Source organism: Dromiciops gliroides, chromosome 6 (genome assembly GCF_019393635.1).
Source record: "Dromiciops gliroides isolate mDroGli1 chromosome 6, mDroGli1.pri, whole genome shotgun sequence".
NCBI lineage: Eukaryota > Metazoa > Chordata > Mammalia > Microbiotheria > Microbiotheriidae > Dromiciops > Dromiciops gliroides.
This window is the reverse complement of record NC_057866.1, coordinates 14,383,687-14,409,536: the sequence shown is the minus strand read 5'-3', so window position 1 is coordinate 14,409,536 and position 25,850 is coordinate 14,383,687. Positions and strand designations below refer to the sequence as shown.

Below are 25,850 nucleotides of genomic sequence, written 5' to 3'. Positions count from 1 at the left end.
AAGAGGTTCCTCCTCCCTCCTCCAGCCCAAGTTCAACCAGTGAATCCATTGAAGTCATCCCATCCTCAGCCCTAATGGCAAAGAGCACATCTATGCAATTCCTCTCTTTTTCAGAGGTCATGGAACTAAAAAAAGTGAAAGAAATTCCCTCTTCTTCCTCTAGTCCAAGTTCAACCAGTGAATCCATGGAAGGTCAACCTTCCTCAGGTCTAAAAGAAATGAGCAAACCCATGCCATTTCCTTCATTGGGAGGCCAAAGTTCACCAAGAGAAATCAAAGAAGTTCCCCCTTCCTCCTCCAGCCCAAGTTCAACCAGTGAATTCAGGGGAAGTCCCTCATCCTTAGCTTTACTTAGAACAAGTAAATCTGCTCCATTTTCTTCTATCTCAGATCTCACTGCACTGACAGAAGGCAAAGAATTTCCTCCTTCCTCTCCCATCATACATTCAATCAGTGAAGCCATGGAAACTCCTTCTTCAGGCCAAGTGGCAACAAGCAAACCTATACAAATTTCTTCTATCTCAGGTCCTGGCGCACCCACAGAATTCACACAATATTCCCATTCCTCCCTCATAAATATTTCCAGTGAATCTATGGAAATTCCTTCCTCAAGGGCAGTTGGAATGGACAAAGCTCTGCATTCTCCCTCTTTCTCAGGTCCCACGGCAACAACAGAAGTCAAAGAAGGTCTCCCTTCCTCGCAGAGTCCAAGTTCTACCAGTCTAGTCAAAGAAGTGTTCCATTTCGTTCCCAGCCAGACTTCAACCAGTGAATCCATGGAAGTTCACCCATCCTCAAGTCCACTTGCAAAGAGCACATCGGTACAATTCCCCTCTTTCTCAGGTGTCATGGCACAAAGAAAATTGGAAAAAATTCTATCTTCCTCCTCCAGCCCAAGTTCAAATAGTGAATCTGGAGAAGGCCAAACTTCTTTAGGTCTAATTGTAAAAAGCACATCTGTACAATTTCCTTCTGTCTCAGGTCCCAGTGAAACAACAGAAGCCATACAATCTCAACCTTCCTCCCCCAAAATGGGTTCAATAAGTGAATCCATGAAAGCTCTTTTCTCAGGCCAAGGAGCAATAAGCACATCTGTACAATATCCTTCTATCTCAGGTACCACTGCAATAACAGAAGTCTCACAACCACTGTCTTCCTCCCCCAGCCTACGTTCAATTAATGAAACCATGGAAGCTCCTTTCTCAGCCCAAAAGGCAATAAGTAAATCTGTACAATATCCTTCTGTCTCAGGCACCACTGCAACAACAGAAGTCTCACAACCTCAACTTTCCTCCACCAGCCTACGTTCAATTAGTGAAACCATGGAAGCTCCTTTGTCAGGCCAAGAGGCAATAAACAAATCTGTACAATATCCTTCTGTCTCAGGCACCACTGCAACAACAGAAGTCTCACAACCTCAGCCTTCCTCCCCCAGCCTACGTTCAATTAATGAAACCATGGAAGCTCCTTTCTCAGGCCAAGAGGCAATAAGCAAATCTGTACAATATCCTTCTGTCTCAGGCACCACTGCAACAACAGACGTCTCACAACCTCAACTTTCCTCCACCAGTCTACATTCAATTAGTGAATCAATGGAAGCTCCTTTGTCAGGCCAAGAGGCAATAAGCAAATATGTACAATATCCTTCTGTCTCAGGCACCACTGCAACAACAGAAGTCTCACAACCTCAGCCTTCCTCCACCAGCCTACGTTCAGTTAGTGAATCAATGGAAGGACCTTTGTCAGGCCAAGAGGCAATAAGCAAATCTGTACAATATCCTTCTGTCTCAGGCACCACTGCAACAACAGAAGTCTCACAACCTCAGCCTTCCTCCACCAGCCTACGTTTAGTTAGTGAATCAATGGAAGGACCTTTGTCAGGCCAAGAGGCAATAAGCAAATCTGTACAATATCCTTCTGTCTCAGGCACCACTGCAACAACAGAAGTCTCACAACCTCAGCCTTCCTCCACCAGCCTACGTTCAGTTAGTGAATCAATGGAAGCTCCTCTGTCAGACCAAGGGCCAACAAGCAAATCTGTACAATTTCCTTCTGTCTCAGGCACCACTGCAACAACAGAAGTCTCACAACCTCAGCCTTCCTCCACCAGCCTACGTTCAGTTAGTGAATCAATGGAAGCTCCTCTGTCAGACCAAGGGCCAACAAGCAAATCTGTACAATATCCTTCTATGTCAAGTACCAGTGCAACAACAGAAGTCTCACAACCTCAGCCTTCCTCCACCAGCCTACATTCAATTAGTGAAACCATGGAAACTCCTTTCTCAGGCCAAGGGACAATAAGCACATCTCTACCATTTCCTTCAATGTCAGTTCCTAGTGCAACAACAGAAGTCTCACAACCTCAACTTTCCTCCACCAGCCTACATTCAATTAGTGAATCAATGGAAGCTCCTTTCTCAGACCAAGAGGCAATAAGCAAATCTGTACAATATCCTTCTGTCTCAGGCACCACTGCAACAACAGAAGTCTCACAACCTCAGCCTTCCTCCACCAGCCTACATTCAATTAGTGATTCAATGGAAGCTCCTTTGTCAGACCAAGGGCCAACAAGCAAATCTGTACAATTTCCTTCTATGTCAAGTACCAGTGCAACAACAGAAGTCTCACAACCTCAGCCTTCCTCCACCAGCCTACGTTCAGTTAGTGAATCAATGGAAGCTCCTCTGTCAGACCAAGGGCCAACAAGCAAATCTGTACAATATCCTTCTGTCTCAGGCACTACTGCAACAACAGAAGTCTCACAACCTCAGCCTTCCTCCACCAGCCTACATTCAGTTAGTGAATCAATGGAAGCTCCTCTGTCAGACCAAGGGCCAACAAGCAAATCTGTACAATATCCTTCTATGTCAAGTACCAGTGCAACAACAGAAGTCTCACAACCTCAGCCTTCCTCCACCAGCCTACGTTCAGTTAGTGAATCAATGGAAGCTCCTCTGTCAGACCAAGGGCCAACAAGCAAATCTGTACAATATCCTTCTGTCTCAGGCACTACTGCAACAACAGAAGTCTCACAACCTCAGCCTTCCTCCACCAGCCTACGTTCAGTTAGTGAATCAATGGAAGCTCCTCTGTCAGACCAAGGGCCAACAAGCAAATCTGTACAATATTCTTCTGTCTCAGGCACTACTGCAACAACAGAAGTCTCACAACCTCAGCCTTCCTCCACCAGCCTACGTTCAGTTAGTGAATCAATGGAAGCTCCTCTGTCAGACCAAGGGCCAACAAGCAAATCTGTACAATATCCTTCTGTCTCAGGCACTACTGCAACAACAGAAGTCTCACAACCTCAGCCTTCCTCCACCAGCCTACGTTCAGTTAGTGAATCAATGGAAGCTCCTTTGTCAGACCAAGGGCCAACAAGCAAATCTGTACAATTTCCTTCTCTCTCAGATATCATTGCAGCAACACAAGTCTTACAACCTCAACCTTCTTCCCCTAGCCTACATTCAATTAGTGAATCCATAGAAGCTCCTTTGTTAGGCCCAGGGGCAACAAGCAAATCTGTACAATTTCCTTCTCTCTTAGATACCAATGCAGCAACACAAGTCTCACAACCTCAACCTTCCTCCCCCAGTCTCCATTCAATTAGTGAATCCATGCAAGTTCCTTTGTCAGACCAAGGGCCAACAAGCAAATCTGTACAATTTCCTTCTATGTCAAGTACCAGTGCAACAATAGAAGTCTCACAACTTCAACCTTCCTCCACAAGCCTCTATTCAACCAGTGAATCCATGGAAGCTACTTTCTCAGGCCAAAAGGCAACAAGCAAATCTGTACAATTTCCTTCTATTTCATTCAGGGCAAGTTCAACCAGAGAATCTATGGAAGCCCTTCCTTCCTCAGGCCTACTAGCAGCAAGGGAATCTCTGCAATTATCCTCTTTGTCAAGTGCAAGTACACCAACAGCAATTCGGTTTTCTTCTTCTAGATTAAGTTCAAAACGATTATCCATGGAAGTTCTCCCTTCCTCAGACCTTCTTGCCTTAAGCAAGTCTGTGCAATTTCCATCTTTTTCAATCCCAAATACACTAAGAGCAATCAGAGAAAGTCTTCCTTTCTCCTCAAGGATAAGTTCATCTAGTGAAACCTCAAGTTCCTCAGGTCTACCTGCATCAAACAATTTTGTGCCATTTCCCTCTTTCTCTGGCCCAAGTGCACCAACAGAAATCACAGAAGTTCTCCCTGCCTCATCCCATCTAAATCTTTCTGATTTAGAATCCACGGAAGCACCTCTCTTATTAGGTCAAACCACAATGAGCAAATCCATGCAATTTCCTTCTTTCGCGAGACTAAAGACAAAAGATGCTCCTTCCTCATTCAGGCCAAGTTCACTGAGAGAATCCATGGAATCTCCCCCTTCTACTGGCCTAAATGCAGTGAACAAATCAGTGCAACTTTTACCTTTATCTCCCCTAAATTTATCAACTGAATCTACAAAACTTTCCTCTTTCCCAGATTTAAGGTCACAAAACAAAACTATGCAAGTACCATCTTTGATTCAGCCAAATTCACCCCCTCAAACTATGACAATTGGCCCATTGTCGTACTTCAGGAAAGTGAGTAAATCTGAGCAAGCTGCTTCTTTTACAAATCTAAGTAGTTCTAATGCATCCACCCAAGTCCCTTCTTTTTCTGATATAATTTCAGTGAATAATTATGCGGAATTTACCCCAGGCCCAAGTTTACAAGGAGAATTTCCAAATGGAGCCCCTTTCTCTGGTCCAACTTTACAGAATGAATCCATAAAAATTCTCTCTTCTTCTGACACAAGGTTATCAAGAGAATTTCCCTCTTTCTCAGACGCAATTCATGCTAGCAAATCTGTACAAGTCCCTTCTTTTTCTGACCAAGTTTCACTAAGTGCCTATACAGAAGAAGTTCCTTCTTCTTCAGTTCAGGAATTATTAAAAGAATCTATACAAGCTCCCAATTTGTTTGATAAAACTTCACCAAGAAAAGCAATATATGTTCCCTCTTCTTCCAGCATTATTTTAGTGAGCAAATCTACACAAACTTCTTTCTCTAATCTAAATTCATCAACTGTTGACCAAGAAGAAGTCATGTCATTACCAGGTCCATTTTCATACAGAGAATCCATGCAAGTTCCTGATTTCTCAGACACAAGATCACCACAGGAAGTCATTCAGGCTCCTTCAACCTACTGTGCTATGGCAGTGAGCAAATCCACACAAGTTCCTATTTTCTCCGACCCAAGTTCATTTACCGTATGCATAGAAGAACTTCCATCTTGCTCAACTGAAATTTCATCAAAAGAATCCATGCAAATTTCTGATTTCTCTGCCACAAGTTCAAATCAGGAGGTCTTGCAAGTTCCCTCTAACAGTCGTCCTATTTTAGTAAGCAAGTCCACACAAGTTCCTGCTTCCTCTGACCCAACTTCATCAATGACTGTTATAGAAGTTCTGTCATTCTCAGGTCCATTTTCAAACAGAGAATCGATGGAAGTTTCTGATTTCTCTGACACAAAATCACCACAGGAACCCATTCAAGATTCCCTGAACCATGCTACTCCATCAAGAAAATCCATGCAAGTTCCTACATTCTCTGACTCAAGCTCATCTACAATATGCACAGAAGAACTTCGATCAATCCCACTTATAGTTTTATCAAGAGAATCTATAACACATTCTGACTTCTCTGACACAAGTTCTTCTCAGGATGCCAGGAGAATTCCCTCTAAGATCCACACACTTTCAGAGAATAAATCCACACAAATTCCTAGTTTGTCTCATCTGTCTTCTTCACCTGTTGGCAGAGAAGAAGTCATGTCTCTCCCAGGTCCATCTTCATACAGGGAATCCATGCAAGTTCCTGATTTCTCTGACTTAAGACTTCCACAGGAAGCTGTGCAAACTCCTTCTGCCAACTCTGCTGTGTCATTGAATAAATCCACACAAATTCCTAGTTTGTCTCACCTATCTTCATCAACTATTGACAACGAAGTCATGTCTCTCCCAGGTCCATCTTCAAACAGAGAATCCATGCAAGTTCCTGATTTCTCTGACTTAAGACTTCCACAGGAAGCTGTGCAAAGTCCTTCTGCCAACTCTGCTGTGTCATTGAATAAATCCACACAAATTCCTAGTTTGTCTCACCTATCTTCATCAACTATTGACAACGAAGTCATGTCTTTCCCAGGTCCATCTTCAAACAGAGAATCCATGCAAGTTCCTGATTTCTCTGACTTAAGACTTCCACAGGAAGCTATGCAAAGTCTTTCTGCCAACTCTGCTGTGTCAGTGAATAAATCCACGCAAATTCCTAGTTTGTCTCATCTGTCTTCTTCAACTGTTGTCAGAGAAGAAGTCATGTCTTTCCCAGGTCCATCTTCATACAGGGAATCTATGCAAGTTCCTGATTTCTCTGACTTAAGACTTCCACAGGAAGCTGTGCAAAGTCCTTCTGCCAACTCTGCTGTGTCAGTGAATAAATCCACACAAATTCCTAGTTTGTCTCACCTATCTTCATCAACTATTGACAAAGAAGTCATGTCTTTCCCAGGTCCATTTTCAAACAGAGAATCCATGCAAGTTCCTGATTTCTCTGACATAAGATCACCACAGGAACCCGTGCAAGCTCCCTCTGCCAAATGTGCTAGGGCAGTGAGCAAATCCACACAAGTTCCTATTTTCTCTGACCCAAGTACATCCACAACATGCATAGAAGAAATTCCATCTGTTCCAGTTCTAATTTCATCAAAAGAATCTATACGAGTTCCTGATTGTGCTAGCACAAGTTCTTCTCAGGATGCCACGCAAGTTCCCTCTAGGATTCACACTCTTTCAGTAAGTAAATCCACACAAGGTCCTACTGTCTCTGACACAAATACATCCACTACATGCATAGAAAAAATTCCATCATTCCCAGTTCTAGTTTCATCAAAAGAATCCATACAAGCTCCTGATTGCACTGCCACAAGTTCTTGTCAGGATGCCACACACATTCCCGGTAGTATTCACACTATTTCAGTGAGCAAATCCACACAAATTCCTGATTTGTCTCACCCATCCTCATCCATTGTTGTCACAGAAGAAGTCAAGTCTTTCCCAGGTCCATTTTCATACAGAGAATCTATGCAAGTTCCCCATATCTCTGAAACAAGATTGCCACAGGAACCCATGCAGACTCCCTCTGCCAATCATGCTATGTCAGTGAGCAAATCCACACAAGTTCCTTCTTTATCTGACCTAAGTACATCCACTACATGCACAGAAAAAAATCCATCATTCCCAGGTCTAGTTTCATCAAAAGAATCCATACAAGCTTCTGCTTGCTCTGCCGTGGGTTCTTATCATGATGTCATGCAAGTTCCCTCTAGGATCCACACTCTTTCAATGAGTAAATCCACGCAAATTCCTGGTTTGTCTCACCTATCTTCTTCAACTGTTGACAAAGAAGTCATGTCTTTCCCAGGTCCATTTTCAAACAGAGAATACATGCAAGTTCCTGATTTCTCTGACATAAGATTGCCACAGGCACCCATCCAAATTCCCTCTGCCAACTATGTCATGTCAGTGAGCAAATCCACACAAGTTCCTATTTTCTCTGACCCAAGTATATCCACTACATGCGTAGAAGAAATTCCATCATTCCCAGTTCTAGTTTCATCAAAAGAATTCATAAAAGTTCCATTTTTCACTGCCACAAGTTCATGTCAGGATGCTATGCAAGTACCCTCTAGGACTAACACACTTTCAGTGAGTAAATCCACACATAGTCACCGATCTTCATCACCTGTTGGCACAGAAGAAGTCATGTCTTTCCCAGGTCCATTTTCAAACAGAGAATCCATGCAAGTTCCTGATTTCTCTGATACAAGACTGCCACAGGAACTTGTGCAAAGTCCTTCTGCCAACTCTGATATGTCAGTGAGCAAATCCACACAAGTTACTACATTCTCTGACCCAAGTACATTCAAAATATGCATAGAAGAAATTCCATTGTTCCCAGTTCTAGTTTCCTCAGAAGAATCCATAAACATTCTGTTTTACACTACCACAAGTTCTTGTCAAGATGCCACACACATTCCCTCTAGGATTCACACTATGTCAGTGAGCAAATCCACACAAGTTCCTACTTTCTCTGACCCAAGTACATCCACAACATGCATAGATGAAAATCCATCATTCCCAGTTCTAGTTTCATCAAAAGAATACATACAAGTTCCTGTTTACACTGCCACAAGTTCTTGTCAGGATGCCATGCAAATTCCCTCTAGGATTCAAACTCTCTCGGTGGGTAAATCCACACAAATTCCTGGTTTGTCTCACCGATCTTCATCAACTGTTGGCACAGAAGAAGTCATGTCTTTCCCAGGTCCATTTTCAAACAGAGAATCCATGCAAGTTCCTGATTTCTCTGATACAAGACTGCCACAGGAACTTGTGCAAAGTCCTTCTGCCAACTCTGATATGTCAGTGAGCAAATCCACACAAGTTACTACATTCTCTGACCCAAGTACATTCAAAATATGCATAGAAGAAATTCCATTGTTCCCAGTTCTAGTTTCCTCAGAAGAATCCATAAACATTCTGTTTTACACTACCACAAGTTCTTGTCAAGATGCCACACACATTCCCTCTAGGATTCACACTATGTCAGTGAGCAAATCCACACAAGTTCCTACTTTCTCTGACCCAAGTACATCCACAACATGCATAGATGAAAATCCATCATTCCCAGTTCTAGTTTCATCAAAAGAATACATACAAGTTCCTGTTTACACTGCCACAAGTTCTTGTCAGGATGCCATGCAAATTCCCTCTAGGATTCAAACTCTCTCGGTGGGTAAATCCACACAAATTCCTGGTTTGTCTCACCGATCTTCATCAACTGTTGGCACAGAAGAAGTCATGTCTTTCCCAGGTCCATTTTCAAACACAGAATCTATTAAAGATCCTGATTTCTTTGATATACGACTTCCACAGGAACCTGTGCAAACTCCTTCTGCCAACTGTGCTATATCAGTGATTAAATCCACCCAAGTTCCTACACTATCTGACCCAAGTACATCCACAACACGTATAGAAGAAGTTCCATCAATCCCAGTTCTAGTTCCATTAATAGAATCCATACAAGTTCCTGACTGCTTTGATATACCAAGAGTTACCATACAAGTTCCCTCTACCCATTATGCTCTTGCAATGAACAAATCTACTCAGGTTCCTTCTTTCTCTGATCCAAGTTTATCAACCATATGTGTAGAAGACATTTCATCTTTCTCTGTACCAATTTCATCAAGAGCATCTATGCAAGTTCCTGACATAAGTTGGTCAAGAGAAGCTATACAGAGTCCCTCTACCTACCCTGCTACTGGCATATATTTTCCAACTCTTTGTCTCTATGGCCAAAATTTAGAGAGCAAATCCACACAATTTCCTTCTGTTTCAAGTGTCTGTACTTCAAAAGAAACTGTGGAAAATCCAGCATTCTCTGTGACAACTTCAGGGGGAGAATCAATACAAGATACATCCCTCTCTATTCCAAATTCATTAAGAGAATCCTTTGAATTTCCCAATTTCTCTGGGTCAAGTTCAAGAGAATCTGCCGTTCACCTTTCTTCTGAGTTAAGCTCAAAAGACAACATAGTAAAAGAGGGTCCACATTTGGCTACTTCAAGTTCACCTGATAAATCCATAAATGATTTCCATCCCTCTGTGCCCATATTATTGAACAAATCCATACAATTTCCTTCTTTCACAGTTACAAGTTTGGCAAAAGAGTCAATGGAAGTCCCTACTTTAACAATGCCAAACTCAAGGCAAGAATCTAGACAAGGTTCAGCTCTCTCTGGCCCAGATTCATTTAAAGAATTCGTTGAATTTCCCATGTTCTCTGGACCAAGTTCAACAAGGGAATCTTTAGAAATTGCCCCTTCCTCTAGCTTAAGTTCAACAAAAGAATTTTCAGATGATAGTACAGGTTCTGCCAGACCAACTTCACCAATAGAATCTCTGCAGTCTACGCAGAGAAAATCTCCTAGCCCCAAAATGATGTTATTGAGCAAAACAATACAATTTCCTTCTTTCACAGGCCCAACTGTATTAAAAGAATACATGGAAGTTACTGCTTTTTCTGTGTCAAGTTCAAAAAGAGATTCAATACAAAGTCCCACTCTTGCTGGCCCAAATCCATTGAGAGAATCTTTTGAATTTCCCATTTTCTCTGGACCAAGCTCAAGAGAATCTTTAGAAGTACCCCCTCTTTACACATCGAGGTCATCAAAAGAATCTATGGAAATTCTCCCTTCTGCAAGCATAAGACTACAACAAGAATACATAGAGAGTGAGAGTACTAGTTTTTATACAAGTTCAAGAAATTCAAAAAAAGCTTCCCCTCCCTCTAGCCAGAGAGAAGTAAACATATCCATACAATTTCCATTGTTCTCATGCCAAAACGTTTTCTCGAGTACAAAGAAAGAGTCCACACAAGTCCTGAATACTGCTAGAAAAAAATCATTAAAAGAATCCATAGAAATTAGTGCATTTTCTGGGCCAAGTTCAACTAGAGGCATATTAGAAGTCCCCCCTTTATTCCCTTCAATTTCATTTAGAGAATCAAGAGAAGTTCTTCCTTTCTTTAGCTTCAGATCACCAATATACTCATCAGAGAATGAGAATGCAAATTCTCCCAGGCCAAGTTCACAAAAAGAATCAAAACAAGTTTTACTTCCTTCCAGTCTTATGTCATTGAACAAAGGTATACAATTTCCTCCCTCCTTGAATCAAAACATTTTGTCTATGGAAAGCTCACAAAGACTGTCCATACAAGGACCAGATTTTACTGAGTCAATATCATTGAAAGAACATTTAGACTTTTCCATTGTCTCTGATCCAAATTCAACCAGAGAATCCACAGAAGTACCTTCTCTTTCCACCTCAATTTCTTCAAAAGGAGCTGCAAAAGATCTTCCATCATCTTGTTTAAGGTCTGTAGTAGAATGTAAAAGGAATGAAAGGCTTCAGTCTGACATCCCAAGTTCAAGAACAGAACTGAAACAGATTCCCCCTCCTTCCAGCCTTATGTCATGCAATAAAGCTATACAGTCGCCTTCTTTTTCAAGCCAAAAAGATATGTCTCAGGTAAGCTCACAGAGAGAATCCATAAAAGATCCAGAAGAAGTCTTTGAATCAAAATCAGAGCAAGAACCTTTGGAATATTCTATTATCTCTGGGCCAAGTTCATCGAGAGAATCTTTAGATGTACCTCTTCTTTCCATTGCAACTTCTTCAAAAGGAAATGCAAATGGCCTTCCATCATCTGGCTTGCATTGTCCAAAAGAACTGGCAGAAAATGAGAGTGTTCAGGTTGCTGCTTCAAAGCCACCACGAGAATCCAAACAAGATACGCCTAGAATTTTGTCAATGAGTAAAGCTATACAATTTGCATCTTCCCCAGGCGCAAGGGTTATGTCTATAGAAATGTCATGGAGAGAATCAATAAAAGGTTCAAATTTCGCTGAATCAAAATCATTTCAAAAATCTTTGGACATTTCTATTGTTTCTAGGTCAAGTTCAACAAGAGAATCCTTAGGAGTGCCTCCTCTTTCCACTTCAACTACTTCAAAAGGGACTGCAGAAGGACTTCCATCTGGCTTGCATTCTCTAGGAGAATTTGCAGAGAATAAAAGTGTCCTTTCTGCAACCCCAAGTCCACCAAGAGAATCCAAGCAAGCATTGCCTCCTCCTCCTAGCTTTACATCACAAAGTAAAGCCACACAATTTCCTTCTTCCTCAGGCATGAGGATTTTGTCTCTGGGAAGCTCACAAGGAGAATCCATACACGGGCTAGATTTCTCTGAATCAAAATCATTGGGAGAACCTTTGGACATTTCCATTGTCTCTGAGCCAAGCTCAACAGAAGAAGCATTAGGAACACTCCCTCTTCTTTCCACTTCAGCCTCTTCAAAAGAGGTTACGGAAGGCCACAGTTCACAGACAGAATCAAGAAAAGCCCCAGATTTCTCTGAATCACAATCATTGCAAGACTCCTTGGATATTTCCATTATTTATGGGCCACGATCAACAGAATCCTTAGCAACTCCTCTTCTTTCTACTTGGGCTTCTTTAAAGGAGGCTACCGAAAGTCTTACATTATCTGGCTTGCATTCTCCAGAAGAATCTACAGAGAAAGAGACAGTCAAGTCTGCCCAACAAAGATCACAAAGCAAAACCAAACTAACTTCACCTCCTCCTAGCTTTAAGTCACCAAGTAAAACCACACAATTTCATTCTTCCTCAGGCATGAGGATTTTGTCTCTGGGAAGCTCACAAGGAGAATCCATACACGGGCTAGATTTCTCTGAATCAAAATCATTGGGAGAACCTTTGGACATTTCCATTGTCTCTGAGCCAAGTTCAACAAAAGAAGCATTAAGAACACTCCCTCTTCTTTCCACTTCAGCCTCTTCAAAAGAGGTTACGGAAGGCCACAGTTCACAGACAGAATCAAGAAAAGCCCCAGATTTCTCTGAATCACAATCATTGCAAGACTCCTTGGATATTTCCATTATTTATGGGCCACGATCAACAGAATCCTTAGCAACTCCTCTTCTTTCTACTTGGGCTCCTTTAAAGGAGGCTACCGAAAGTCTTACATTATCTGGCTTGCATTCTCCAGAGGAATCTACAGAGAAAGAGACAATCAAGTCTGCCCAACAAAGATCACAAAGCAAAACCAAACTAACTTCACCTCCTCCTAGCTTTAAGTCACCAAGTAAAACCACACAATTTCATTCTTCCTCAGGCATGAGGATTTTGTCTCTGGAAAGCTCACAAGGAGAATCCATACACGGGCTAGATTTCTCTGAATCAAAATCATTGGGAGAACCTTTGGACATTTCCATTGTCTCTGAGCCAAGTTCAACAGAAGAAGCATTAAGAACACTCCCTCTTCTTTCCACTTCAGCCTCTTCAAAAGAGGTTACGGAAGGCCACAGTTCACAGACAGAATCAAGAAAAGCCCCAGATTTCTCTGAATCACAATCATTGCAAGACTCCTTGGATATTTCCATTATTTATGGGCCACGATCAACAGAATCCTTAGCAACTCCTCTTCTTTCTACTTGGGCTTCTTTAAAGGAGGCTACCGAAAGTCTTACATTATCTGGCTTGCATTCTCCAGAGGAATCTACAGAGAAAGAGACAGTCAAGTCTGCCCAACAAAGATCACAAAGCAAAACCAAACTAACTTCACCTCCTCCTAGCTTTAAGTCACCAAGTAAAACCACACAATTTCATTCTTCCTCAGGCATGAGGATTTTGTCTCTGGGAAGCTCACAAGGAGAATCCATACACGGGCTAGATTTCTCTGAATCAAAATCATTGGGAGAACCTTTGGATATTTCCATTGTCTCTGAGCCAAGTTCAACAAAAGAAGCATTAAGAACACTCCCTCTTCTTTCCACTTCAGCCTCTTCAAAAGACGTTACAGAAAGTCTTCCATCATCTGGCTTACATTCTCCAGAAGAATTTGCAGAGAATGATGGTGTTCAGGTTGTCACCTCAAGTTCACCAAGAGAATCCATACAAGCTTCCCCTCCTAGATTTACATCACTGAGTAAAGAAATACAATTACCTTTTCCCTCAGGCACTAGGGTAATGTCTGTGACAAGATTACAGAGGGAATCAATAAAAGCTCCAGTTTTCTCTGAATCACAATCATTGCAAGAATCCTTGGACATTTCCATTATTTATGGGCCAAGTTCAACAAGAGAATCCTTAGAAGATCCTCTTCTTTCTACTTCAACTTCTTTAACAGAGGCTACAGAAGGTATTACTTCATCTGGCTTATATATAGAATGTGGAGGGGCTGAAAATGTCCAATCTGCCATACAAAGTTCAGAAACAGAATCCAAACAAGCTTATTCTCCTTCTAGAAAAGTGTCACTGAGCAAAGACACGCAATATCTTCCTCTCTCAGACATGAAAGTTTCTTCTGTGGATAGCTCACAGAGAGAATCCATACAAGGAAAAGATGTCTCTGACTCAAAATCATTAGGAGAACCTTCGGACATTTCCATTGTCTCTGGACCAAGTTCAGTAAGAGAATCCTTAGAAGATCCTCTTCTTTCTACTTCAACTTCTTCAAAAGGAGCAGAAGAAGGTCATCCATCTGCTGGCTTTCCTTCTCCAGGTGATTTTGCAGAGAATGAGGGTGTTCAGTTAGTCACCTCAAGTTCACCAAGAGAATCCAAACAAGCATCCCCTCCTGGACTTAGGTTACTGAGTAAAGATATACAATTACCTTCTTCCTCAGGCACAAGGGTTATTGTACCTGTAACAAGTTCACAAAGAGAATCAGTAAAAGTTCCAGATATCTGTGAACCAAAATCAGTGCAAGAATCATCAGACTTTCGAATTATTTCTGGGCCAAGTTCAATAAAAGAATCTTCAGAAGTTCCTCTTCGTTTTATTTCAACTTCTTTAAAAGATGCTACAAGTCTTACATCATCTGGCTTGCATTCTATAGATGAATATGCAGAGACTGAGAGTGGCCAGTCAGACATCCCAAATTCACAAACAAAATCCAAAGGAGCTTCCTCTCCCACTAGAAAAATGTCACTGAGCAAGGATATACAACACTTTTCTTTTTTAGGAACAAGGGTTTCTTCTGTGGAAAGCCTGAAGAATGAGTCCATAGAAGATCAAGATGTCTCTGACTCAAAATCATTGTTAGAACCTTTGGGTGCTTCCCTTCTGTCTATGACGCATTCAACAAAAGAATCCTTAAAAAATCCTCTTTTTTCTACTTTGCCTTCTTCAAGATTAGCTGCAGAAGATCTTCCGTCATCTAGCCAGAGGTCTTCAACTGAAATGACATGGGGAAGTAGTGTCCAGTCTGGCATCATAACCTCACCAAAAGAATCCAAAGTATTTTCACTTCGTGCCAGCCTTAAATCACTAACTAGAGCTATACCATTTCCTTCTTTCTCTAGCCAGAGAGATCCATCACTTGATAGCTCACCAAGAGTATGTGGTCCTTTGTGTGACTCATCAGTTTGGGATGCTTTGGACTTTGGTAACATTTCTGGATCAAGTTCAACAAGACAATCCTTGGAAGCTCCTCATCGTTCAATATCATATACTTCAAGAACTGTGGGAAGTCTTCCACGATCTCGCCCGAGGTCTTCAACAGAAATTACAAAGGAAAAGAGTGTCCAGTTTGACACCATAACTTCACCAAAAGAATCCAAAATATTTTCATTTCGTGCGAGCCTTAAATCACTCACTAAAGCTATACCATTTCCTTCTTTCTCCAGCCAGAGAGATTCATCACTTGACAGCTCAAAGAAAGCATGTGATCCTTTGTGTGACTCAACAACAGTATGGGAATCTTCAGAACTTGATAACATTTCTGGACCAAGTTCACCAAGGGAATCCTTAGAAGTTCCCCCTCTTTCCCCTTCAAGTTCTTCAAAAGGAGTTGTGGAAAATCTTCCATCATCTAACCTGAGGTCTCCAATAGAAATTACAGAGAAAAAGTGTGTCCAGTCTAACACACTAATTTCACCAAGAGAATCCAAGCAAGCTTCCCTTCCTTCCAGTCTGACATCACCAAGCAAAGCTACAAATTTTACTTTTTTCTCTGTAGAAAGTTCACCAAGAGAGTCCATACAAGGCCCAGATGTCTCTGACTCAAAATCTTTGCAAGAACCTTTGGATTCTTCCATTATCCCTGGGCCAAGAACAACCAGAGAATCCTTAGAAGTTCCTCTTCTTTCAACTGTAATTTCTTCACAAGGAGCTACCGAAAGTGTTCCATCATCGAATGTAGGGTCTCCAATAGAAATTACAGAAAATAGGCAAGAGGAAAATGACACCACAAGTTCTCATAAAGAACCAAAAAAAACTTCTATTAATTCCCAACCTATGTTACTGAGTAATGGTAAACAATATTCTTCCTCCTCAGTCATAAGGGTTCTGTCTGCAGAAAACTCACAGAAAGAGTCCATACAAGGTCTCAATGTCTCTAAATCAAAATCACTGCAAGAAACATTGGACTTTTCCATTATTTCAGGGCCAAGTTCAGTAAAAGAATCCTTAGAAGTTTCTCCAATTTCCACTTCAACTTCTTCAAAAGATGTTGAAAATAGTCTTCAATCATCTAGCTTACAGTCTCCAACAGAAATGACAGAGAAAAACAGTGTCCAGTCTGACATTCAAACTTTACCAAGAGACTCCCAACAAGTTTCCCTTCCTTCCAGTCTTAGTTTACCAAGTAAATCTATACAATTATCACCTTCAGGCACAAGGAATTTTTCTTTGGGAAGCTCATGGAGAGAGTCTATACAAGGTCCAGATGTCTCTGATTATAAATCATTGCAAGAATCATTAGACATTTCTAATATCTCTGGGCCAGGTTCAGCAAGAGAATCTTTAGAAACTCCCCCTTTTTCCTCTTCACCTTCTTCACAAGGAGTTGCAGAAGGTATTCCATCATTTACCTTGAGGACACCAGAAGAAATCACAGAGAAACAGAGTGTTGAGAGTGACACACCAAATTCACCCAAACAATCCAAACAAGCTTTGCCTCCTTATAGCAATACTTCACTAAATACAGCTTTCTTAAGTCAAAAAGTTTCCTCTCTGGAAAGCTCTAGAAAAGACTCTACACAGGGACCAAATCTCTATGAATCAAAATCATCAGGAGTATCTTTGGACATTTCCATTATCTCTGGGCCAAGTTCAACAGGAGAAGCCTTAGAAATTCCTCTTCTATCCACTTCACCTTCTTCCCAAGGAGCTGAAGAAGATCTTCCATCTTCTAGCTTAAGATCTCCAACTGAAATATCAGAGAAAAAGAGTGTCCACTCTGACATCCCAACTTCACAAAGAGAATCCAAACAAGTGTCCCTTCCTTCCAGCCTTATGTTACTAAGTAAAGCTATACAATTGCCTTCTTCCAAAGGTACAAGAGATTTGTTTGTGGAAAGCTTGACGACCAAGTCCATACAGAGCCCAGATTTCTATGAATTAAAATCAATGGGAGAATCTTTGGATATTGCTATTATTGCTGGCCCAAGTTCAACAAGAGAATCCTTACAGGTCCCTCTTCCTTCTGTTCCACTTTGTACAAAAGAACCTGAGGAAGCTCCTCAATTATCTGGCTCAAAGTCTACAGAAGAACATATAGAGACTGAGAGTGACCAGTCTGCCATCCGATGTTCACAGAAGGAATCCAAACAAGCTCTCCTTCCTTCTAGAAAAATATCTCTGAGTGAAGCTACACAATATCCTTCTTCCTCAGGCACGAGGCCTTATTCTGTGGAAAGCTCATGGACAAAGTCCATACAAGGTCCAGATGACTCTGAATCAAAATCATTGCAAGAGCCTTTGAATATTTCTAGCATTTCAAGGCCAAATTCAGCAACAGAATTCTTAACAGTTTCTCCTAATTCCTCCACACCTTCTTCTAAAAAAGCTATGGAAAGTCTTCCACTATCCAAATTGAGGTCTCCAATAGAAATCACAGGTAAAGATAATGTACAGAGTGAAACCCCAAGTTCACCAAGAGAATCCAAACGAGCTTCTCTTCCTTTCAGCCTTAAGCCACTGTGTAAAGCCACAGAACTTCCTTCTTCCTTAGGCACTAGTGATTTGACCGTGGAAAACTCATGGAGAGAGTCTATACAAAGTCCAGATGTCTCAGAATCAAAAGCACAAAGAGAATTTTTAGACATCTGCATTATCTTTAAACAAAGTTCAGCAAGAGAATCCTTTGAAGTTGAACTTTCCCCTTCAATTTCTTCAAAAGAAACTGCAGAAGGTCTTCCATCATCTGGTTTGAGGTCTCCAGAAGAAATAACAGTGGAAGAGAGTGTTCAGAGTGACACACCAAGTTCACCAACACAATACAAACAAGCATCCTCTATTCATAGCTATAGTTGGCAGAGTAGAGATATAGAATTTCCATCTTTTTCAAGCCAAAAAGTTTTGTCTCTGGAAAGCGTCCAGAGAAAGTCCATACAATACCCAAATTTTCATGAATCAAAATATATGGCAGAAGCTTTGGACATTTCCATTATTTCCAGGCCGAGTTCGTCAAGAGAATCCTTACAAGTCCCTTTTCCTACCATTTCACCTTCTGCAGAAGAACCTGAAGAAACTCTTCAGTTATCTGGCCCAAGGTCTGCCCAAGAACATACAGAGGTTGAAAATATCCATCTTCCCATCCAATGTTTAGAGAGAGAATCTGAACCAGATTTACCTCCTGAAATTTCACAGAAGAAAGGTATACAATATCATTCTCTCTCAGGCACAAGAGTTAATTCTGTGGAAAGTTCATGGAAGGAGTCCACACAAGGTCCAGATGTCTCTGGATCAAAAGCATTACAAACATTCTTGGATATTCCTGTTATTTCTGGGCCAAGTTTGACAAAAGAATCCTTGGAAGATCCTCTTCTTTCCACTTCAACTTCATGGGGAGCTAAGGAATACCTTCCATCATCCACCTTGAGAGTTCCAATAGAAATTATAGAGAAAAAGAGTGTCACATCTGACATCCTAACTTCACCAAGAGAATCCAAGGAAGTTTCCCTTCCTTCCAGCTCTTTGTTACTGAGTAATTCTATACAATCTCCTTCTTCCTCAGGAACAAAGAATATGTCTGTGGAAAGCTCCTGGAGAGAGTCCACACAAGGTCCAGATATTTCTGCCTCTAAATTATTTGAAGAACCTTTGGAAATTTCCATTACCTTTGGGACAAGGTCAAAAGGAGAATCATTTGAAGTTCCCCTTCTTTCCACTTCACTGTCTTCACAGAGAGCTCCAGAGGGCCTTCAGTCATCTGGCTTGTTCTCTTCAGAAGAGTCCATAAAAGGTCCAGATATCTCTGAAGAAAATGCACTGCAGCCATCCTTAGACCACTCATTAATTTCTGGGACAAGTTCAACAAGGGAATCCTTGGAAGTTCCTCCTCTTTCCACTTCAACCTCTTCACAAGGAGCTGCATGTGGGCTTTGCTCATCTAGTTTCAGGTTGCCAATAGAAATGACAGAGAAAAGGAGTGTCCTGTCTGACATCCCACCTTCACCAAGAGAATCCAAACAAGTTTCCCTTCCTTCTACCCTTAGTTTACCAGGGAAAGATAAACAGTTTCCTTCTTCCTCAGGCACAAGGGATTCATCAATGGAAAACCCTTGGAGAGAGTCTGAACAGGGTCCGGATGTCTCTGCCTCTAAATCACTGCAAGGACCTTTGGAAATTTCCATTATCTTTGGGCCAAATTTAACAGGAGAATCATTTGAAGTTCCCCTTCTTTCCACTTCACCATCTTCACAAGGAGCTCCAGAGGGTCTTCAATCATCTCGCTTGCTCTCCTCAGAAGAGTACATACAAGGTCTGGATGTCTCTGAAGCAAATGCACTGAAGGCATCCTTAGATCTCTCTATTATTTCTGGGCCATGTTCAACAAGAGAATCTTTAGAAGTTTCCCTTCTTTCCCCTTCAACTTCTTCAAAAGGATCTGCAGAAGGTCTTCAACCAGCAGGCTTGCTTTCTCCCAAAGAATTGGCAGAGAATGCCAGCATACAGCCTGCTATGCCAAGTGCACAAAAAGAACCCAAACAAGTCTCCTCTCTTTCTAGTTTCATGTTACTGAATAAAGCTATGCGATTGCCTTCTGTCTCAAGCACAAAAGATATCTCTCTCAAGAGGTCACAGACAGAGTTCACAGAAGGTCCAGATGTCTCTGAATCAACATCATTGAGAGAACTTGTGGATTCTTCTATTATCTCAGGGCAAAGTTCAACAAGGGAATCCTTAGAAGCTCCTCTACTTTCCCCTCCAACTTCCCCACAAGGAGCTCCAAAGGGTCTTCAATCATCTGGCTTATTTTCTCTAAAAGAATTTGCAGAGAAGGAAAGCATCCAGTCTCCTACCCCAAGTTTACAGACAGAATCCAGCCAAGCTTCCCTTCCATCTAGGAAAATATCACTGAGCAAAACTATGAAATATCCTTCTTTCTCAGGTACAAGTGTATATCCTGTGGAAAGCTCACAGGGAGAACCTATACAAGGTGCAGATATCTATGAATTGAAATTAACAGGAGAATCTATGGATATTTTCATTATTTCTGGGACAAGTTCAACAAGGGAATCCTTACAAGTCCCTCTTCCTTCCATTTCACCTTCTACAAAAGAACCTGAAGAGGAAGCTCTTCAGTTATCTAGCTCAAGGTCTGCAGAAGAATATGCAGAGACTGAGATGGTCCAGTCTCCTACCCCAAGTTCACAGACAGAATTCAAACAAGCTTCACCTCCTTGTAGAAAAACCTCACTGAGAAAACCTGTGCTACATCATCCTTTCTCAGGAACAACTGATTCATCTTTGGAAAGCTCATGGACAGAGCCCACACAAGGGCCAGAGGTCTCTGAATCAAAAGCATTACAAAAATCCTTGGGCATTCCTGTTACTTCTCAGCCAAGTTCAACAAGGGAATCCTTGGAAGTTCCTCCTCTTTCCACTTCAACCTCTTCACAAGGAGCTGCATGTGGGCTTTGCTCATCTAGTTTCAGGTTGCCAATAGAAATGACAGAGAAAAGGAGTGTCCTGTCTGACATCCCACCTTCACCAAGAGAATCCAAACAAGTTTCCCTTCCTTCTACCCTTAGTTTACCAGGGAAAGATAAACAGTTTCCTTCTTCCTCAGGCACAAGGGATTCATCAATGGAAAACCCTTGGAGAGAGTCTGAACAGGGTCCGGATGTCTCTGCCTCTAAATCACTGCAAGGACCTTTGGAAATTTCCATTATCTTTGGGCCAAATTTAACAGGAGAATCATTTGAAGTTCCCCTTCTTTCCACTTCACCATCTTCACAAGGAGCTCCAGAGGGTCTTCAATCATCTCGCTTGCTCTCCTCAGAAGAGTACATACAAGGTCTGGATGTCTCTGAAGCAAATGCACTGAAGGCATCCTTAGATCTCTCTATTATTTCTGGGCCATGTTCAACAAGAGAATCTTTAGAAGTTTCCCTTCTTTCCCCTTCAACTTCTTCAAAAGGATCTGCAGAAGGTCTTCAACCAGCAGGCTTGCTTTCTCCCAAAGAATTGGCAGAGAATGCCAGCATACAGCCTGCTATGCCAAGTGCACAAAAAGAACCCAAACAAGTCTCCTCTCTTTCTAGTTTCATGTTACTGAATAAAGCTATGCGATTGCCTTCTGTCTCAAGCACAAAAGATATCTCTCTCAAGAGGTCACAGACAGAGTTCACAGAAGGTCCAGATGTCTCTGAATCAACATCATTGAGAGAACTTGTGGATTCTTCTATTATCTCAGGGCAAAGTTCAACAAGAGAATCCTTAGAAGCTCCTCTACTTTCCCCTCCAACTTCCCCACAAGGAGCTCCAAAGGGTCTTCAATCATCTGGCTTATTTTCTCTAAAAGAATTTGCAGAGAAGGAAAGCATCCAGTCTCCTACCCCAAGTTTACAGACAGAATCCAGCCAAGCTTCCCTTCCATCTAGGAAAATATCACTGAGCAAAACTATGAAATATCCTTCTTTCTCAGGTACAAGTATATATCCTGTGGAAAGCTCACAGGGAGAACCTATACAAGGTGCAGATATCTATGAATTGAAATTAACAGGAGAATCTATGGATATTTTCATTATTTCTGGGACAAGTTCAACAAGGGAATCCTTACAAGTCCCTCTTCCTTCCATTTCACCTTCTACAAAAGAACCTGAAGAGGAAGCTCTTCAGTTATCTAGCTCAAGGTCTGCAGAAGAATATGCAGAGACTGAGATGGTCCAGTCTCCTACCCCAAGTTCACAGACAGAATTCAAACAAGCTTCACCTCCTTGTAGAAAAACCTCACTGAGAAAACCTGTGCTACATCATCCTTTCTCAGGAACAACTGATTCATCTTTGGAAAGCTCATGGACAGAGCCCACACAAGGGCCAGAGGTCTCTGAATCAAAAGCATTACAAAAATCCTTGGGCATTCCTGTTACTTCTCAGCCAAGTTCAACAAGGGAATCCTTAGAAGTTCCTCCTCTTTCCACTTCAACCTCTTCACAAGGAGCTGCATGTGGGCTTTGCTCATCTAGTTTCAGGTTGCCAATAGAAATGACAGAGAAAAGGAGTGTCCTGTCTGACATCCCACCTTCACCAAGAGAATCCAAACAAGTTTCCCTTCCTTCTACCCTTAGTTTACCAGGGAAAGATAAACAGTTTCCTTCTTCCTCAGGCACAAGGGATTCATCAATGGAAAACCCTTGGAGAGAGTCTGAACAGGGTCCGGATGTCTCTGCCTCTAAATCACTGCAAGGACCTTTGGAAATTTCCATTATCTTTGGGCCAAATTCTACAGGAGAATCATTTGAAGTTCCCTTTCTTTCCACGTCACCATCTTCACAAGGAGCTCCAGAAGGTCTTGAGTCATCTGACTTGCTATCTCCAGAACAATTTGCAGAGCATGATGTCCAATCTCCTACTCCAAGTTCACAAACAGAATCCAAACAAGGAATCTCTCCTTCTAGAAAAATATCACTGAACGAAGCTATACAATATCCCTCTTTCTCAGGCACAAGGGTTTATTCTGTTGAAAGCTTATGGAAAGATTCCATACAAGGTTCAGATATCTCTGTATCAAAAACGTTAATCGAATCTTTGGACTTTTCTATTACCTCTGGGCCAAGTTCAACAAAGGAATCTTTAGAATTTCCTCTTCTTTCCCTTTCAATTCCTTCACAAAGCACTGCTAATGATCTTCCATCATTTGGATTAAAGTCTCCAATAGAAATTGAAGACACTGAGAATATTCAGTCCTCCCCACCAAATTCAGCAGTGGAATCCAATCAAGTTTCCCTTCCTTCTAGCTGTCTGGCACCAAGTAAAGCTATACAATTTCCTTCTTTCTCTAGCCAAATGGTATTGTCCATTGCAAGCTCAAGAAGAGAGTCCATACATGGTCCAGATTTTTCTGAATCAATTTCATTTAAAGAGTCCTTGGATTTATCCATTATTCCTCATCCTCTATCAACCAGAGAATCCTTAGAAGTTCCAGTGCCCTTTATCTCAATTTTTTCAAAAGAAACAGAAGTTTCCAGCTTAAAATCTCCAATAGAATCAGCAGAGAATGGGGATGTCCTTTCTTCCACACCAAGTTTACCAAAAGAAACCAAACAAGCTTATATTCCTTGCAGCCTTGTTTCACTAAATAAAGCTGTGCAGTTTCCTTGTTATTCAAGCTCAAGTGTTTTATCTGCAACCAACTCATGGAGAGAGTCAATAAATGGTCTGGATTTCTGTGAATCAAGTTTATTGCAAGAATCCTTGGAATATTCTGTTATCTCTGGGCCAAGTTCAACCAGAGAATCCTTAGAAATTCCTCTTCTTTCCCCTTCAACTTCTTCAAAAGAAGCTACAGAAGGTCTTCAATCACTTGGCTTCAATTCTCTTGTACAAATAACAGAGAATGACAGTGTTCAGTATGGTACCCTAAGTTCCCCAAGAGTATCCAAACAAGCCTTTTCTCCTTCAAGACTTGAGTCACTTAGTACAGCTACACAATTTCCTTCTTTCTCAAGCTCAACAATTTTGCCTGTGGCAAATTCAGAAAAAGAGTCCATACATGGTCCAGCTTTTTCTGAGTTGACTTCATTGAGAGAATCAAGAAAATCTTTGGAATTTTCCATTTTTTCTAGGCCAAGTTCAATACAAGAGCTTTTAGAAGTCCCTCTCATTTCCACTTCAATTTCTTCAAAAGAATCTCAAGAAGGACTACCATCATTGGGTTTAAGGACAACAGAAGAATTAGGAGAGAATGAGAGTACACAATCTGCTACCCCAATTTCACCAAAAGAATCTAAAAAGGCTTTTCCTCCTTCTAGTTTTACATCACTGAGTAAAGCTGTACAGTTTCCTGCTTTCTCAAGCCCAGAGGTTTTATCTCCGGCAAGTTCATGGAGAAAATCAATGCAAGGTCCAGATTCCACTAGAAAAAAATCATTACAAGAATCTTTGAACTTTTCCATTATTCCTGGGCCAAGTTTGATAGGTGAATCCTTAGAAGTTTCTTTTCTCTCCCCTTCAACTTCTTCAAAAGTATCTGAAGAAAGGCTTCCATCATCTGGCTTAAAATCTCCAGAAGAATTATTAGAGAATGATAGGGTGGATTCCATCACCCCAAGTTCACAAAGAGAAACCAAACCGCCTTACCTTCCATCCAGCCTTATATCACTGAATAAAGCGGTACAATTCCCTTCTTTATCAAGCATAAATATTTTGTCTGTAGCAAGCACACAAAGAGAGTCTTTTAAAAGTTTAGATTTCCCCAGGAAAGCTTCATTGCAAGAATCTTTGGACTTTTCCATTACATCTAGGTCAAGTTACATAAGGGAATCTATGGAAATGCCCTTTCGTTCATCTTCTTCAAAAGGATCTGAAGGTCTTCCATCATCTGGCTTATGGTCTCCAATAGAACTGGCAGGGAATGAGAATGGCCAGTCTGTCGATCCTAGTTTACCTGGAGAGTCAAAAAAATGTTTGGCTCCTTCAACGCTTTTATCACCACATAAATCCCTGCAGTTTCCTTCTTTTTCAGTTGCAAGGATTTTAGCAGTGACAAGCTCACATAGAGAGTCCATACAAGATCTGGATTCCTCTGAACCAAATTCATTGCAAGGATCATTTGGCTGTTCTATTATCTCTGGGCAAAGATCAACAACGGAATCCTTAGAAGGTCCTCTTTTTTCCACTTCAATTTCTTCAAAGAGAACTACCAAAAGTCTTCCATCATCTAGCTTAAGGTCTCCAGTCAAAATGGCAGAGAATGACAGTGCCCAGTCTGTCATTCCAGGTTCATCAAGGGAATCCAAAAAAGTTTCCTCTCCTCCTAGCCTAACACCACGGAGAAAAGCTAAACAACTTCCTTCTTTATCTGGCCCAAGTCTTTTGTCTGTGGGAAGTTCACATAGAGAGGCAATTCAAGGTCAAGATTTCTCTGTCCCAAATCAATTGCAAGAATCTTTTGACTTTTCCATTATCTCTGGGCAAAGTTCCACAAGAGAAACCTTAGAAGTTCCCCTTCTTTCCAAATTAACTTCTCACAAAAGAACCATGGAAGGTTTTCAAACATCTGGCTTACAGTCTCCAGCAGAATTTATAAGAGATGGTAGTTCTCGGTCAGCCAGCCCCAGTTCCCCGTGGGAATCAGCACGGCCTTCCCCTGCTACCAGTCCTAGATTATTAAGTAAGACTTTTGCATATAGCTGTTTCTCTGGAGAAAGCATATCCCAACATTGCATGGAAGTTCCTGATTTTTCTGTGCCAACTTCACATAAAGAATCAACACAGGCTTCTGCTTTATCTGGTCCAAATTCACCACGGGGATCTTTTGAATTTCCTGCTATCTCTGAGTCAAGGTCAACAAGAGAATCCTTAGTAGTTCCTTCTCTCTACATCTCCAGTTCTTCAAGAGTATCTACACATGTACCTACTTCTTCTGGCCTAAAGTCACCAACAGAAAATGGAGAGAGAGAGCGTGCTCATTCTCCCAGTCCAAGCTCACCAAGGGGAAGTGCACAACCTTCTCCTATTGCCAGCCCTAGACTGCTGAAAAAGCCCATGCCATCTCTTTACTCAGGAGCAGGTCCTCTAAAACAATCAGTAGATGGTCCCCCATCTTCTGTGTCAAGCTCCCAGAGAGAATCCATACGAGGCCCAGATTTCCCTGGAAGAAATTCATTGCAAGAATCTTTTAACTTCTCAATTATCTCTGGGCCAAGTGCCACAAGAGAATCCTTAAAAGTTCCTCTTCTTTCCACTTCAACAGGAGCACTACCTGGTCTTCCACCATCTGGCTTA

At 41.4% G+C, this 25,850-nt stretch overlaps 1 protein-coding gene across 1 annotated transcript in view; it reads left to right on the top strand.

Moving 5' to 3' along the window:
• The first annotated feature begins 1,457 nt into the window (after positions 1 to 1,457).
• The window catches only part of LOC122731805 (nascent polypeptide-associated complex subunit alpha, muscle-specific form-like), a 31,488-nt gene continuing 7,095 nt past the window's right edge, over positions 1,458 to 25,850 (top strand). Inside the window, exons 1-7 of the mRNA XM_043972077.1 lie at positions 1,458 to 1,606; positions 2,651 to 2,795; positions 4,574 to 4,577; positions 21,427 to 21,807; positions 22,354 to 22,639; positions 23,234 to 23,478; positions 23,602 to 23,814. Coding sequence (XP_043828012.1) covers positions 1,458 to 1,606; positions 2,651 to 2,795; positions 4,574 to 4,577; positions 21,427 to 21,807; positions 22,354 to 22,639; positions 23,234 to 23,478; positions 23,602 to 23,814 — 1,423 coding nt within the window. The remainder of the gene's footprint in view (positions 1,607 to 2,650; positions 2,796 to 4,573; positions 4,578 to 21,426; positions 21,808 to 22,353; positions 22,640 to 23,233; positions 23,479 to 23,601; positions 23,815 to 25,850) is intronic.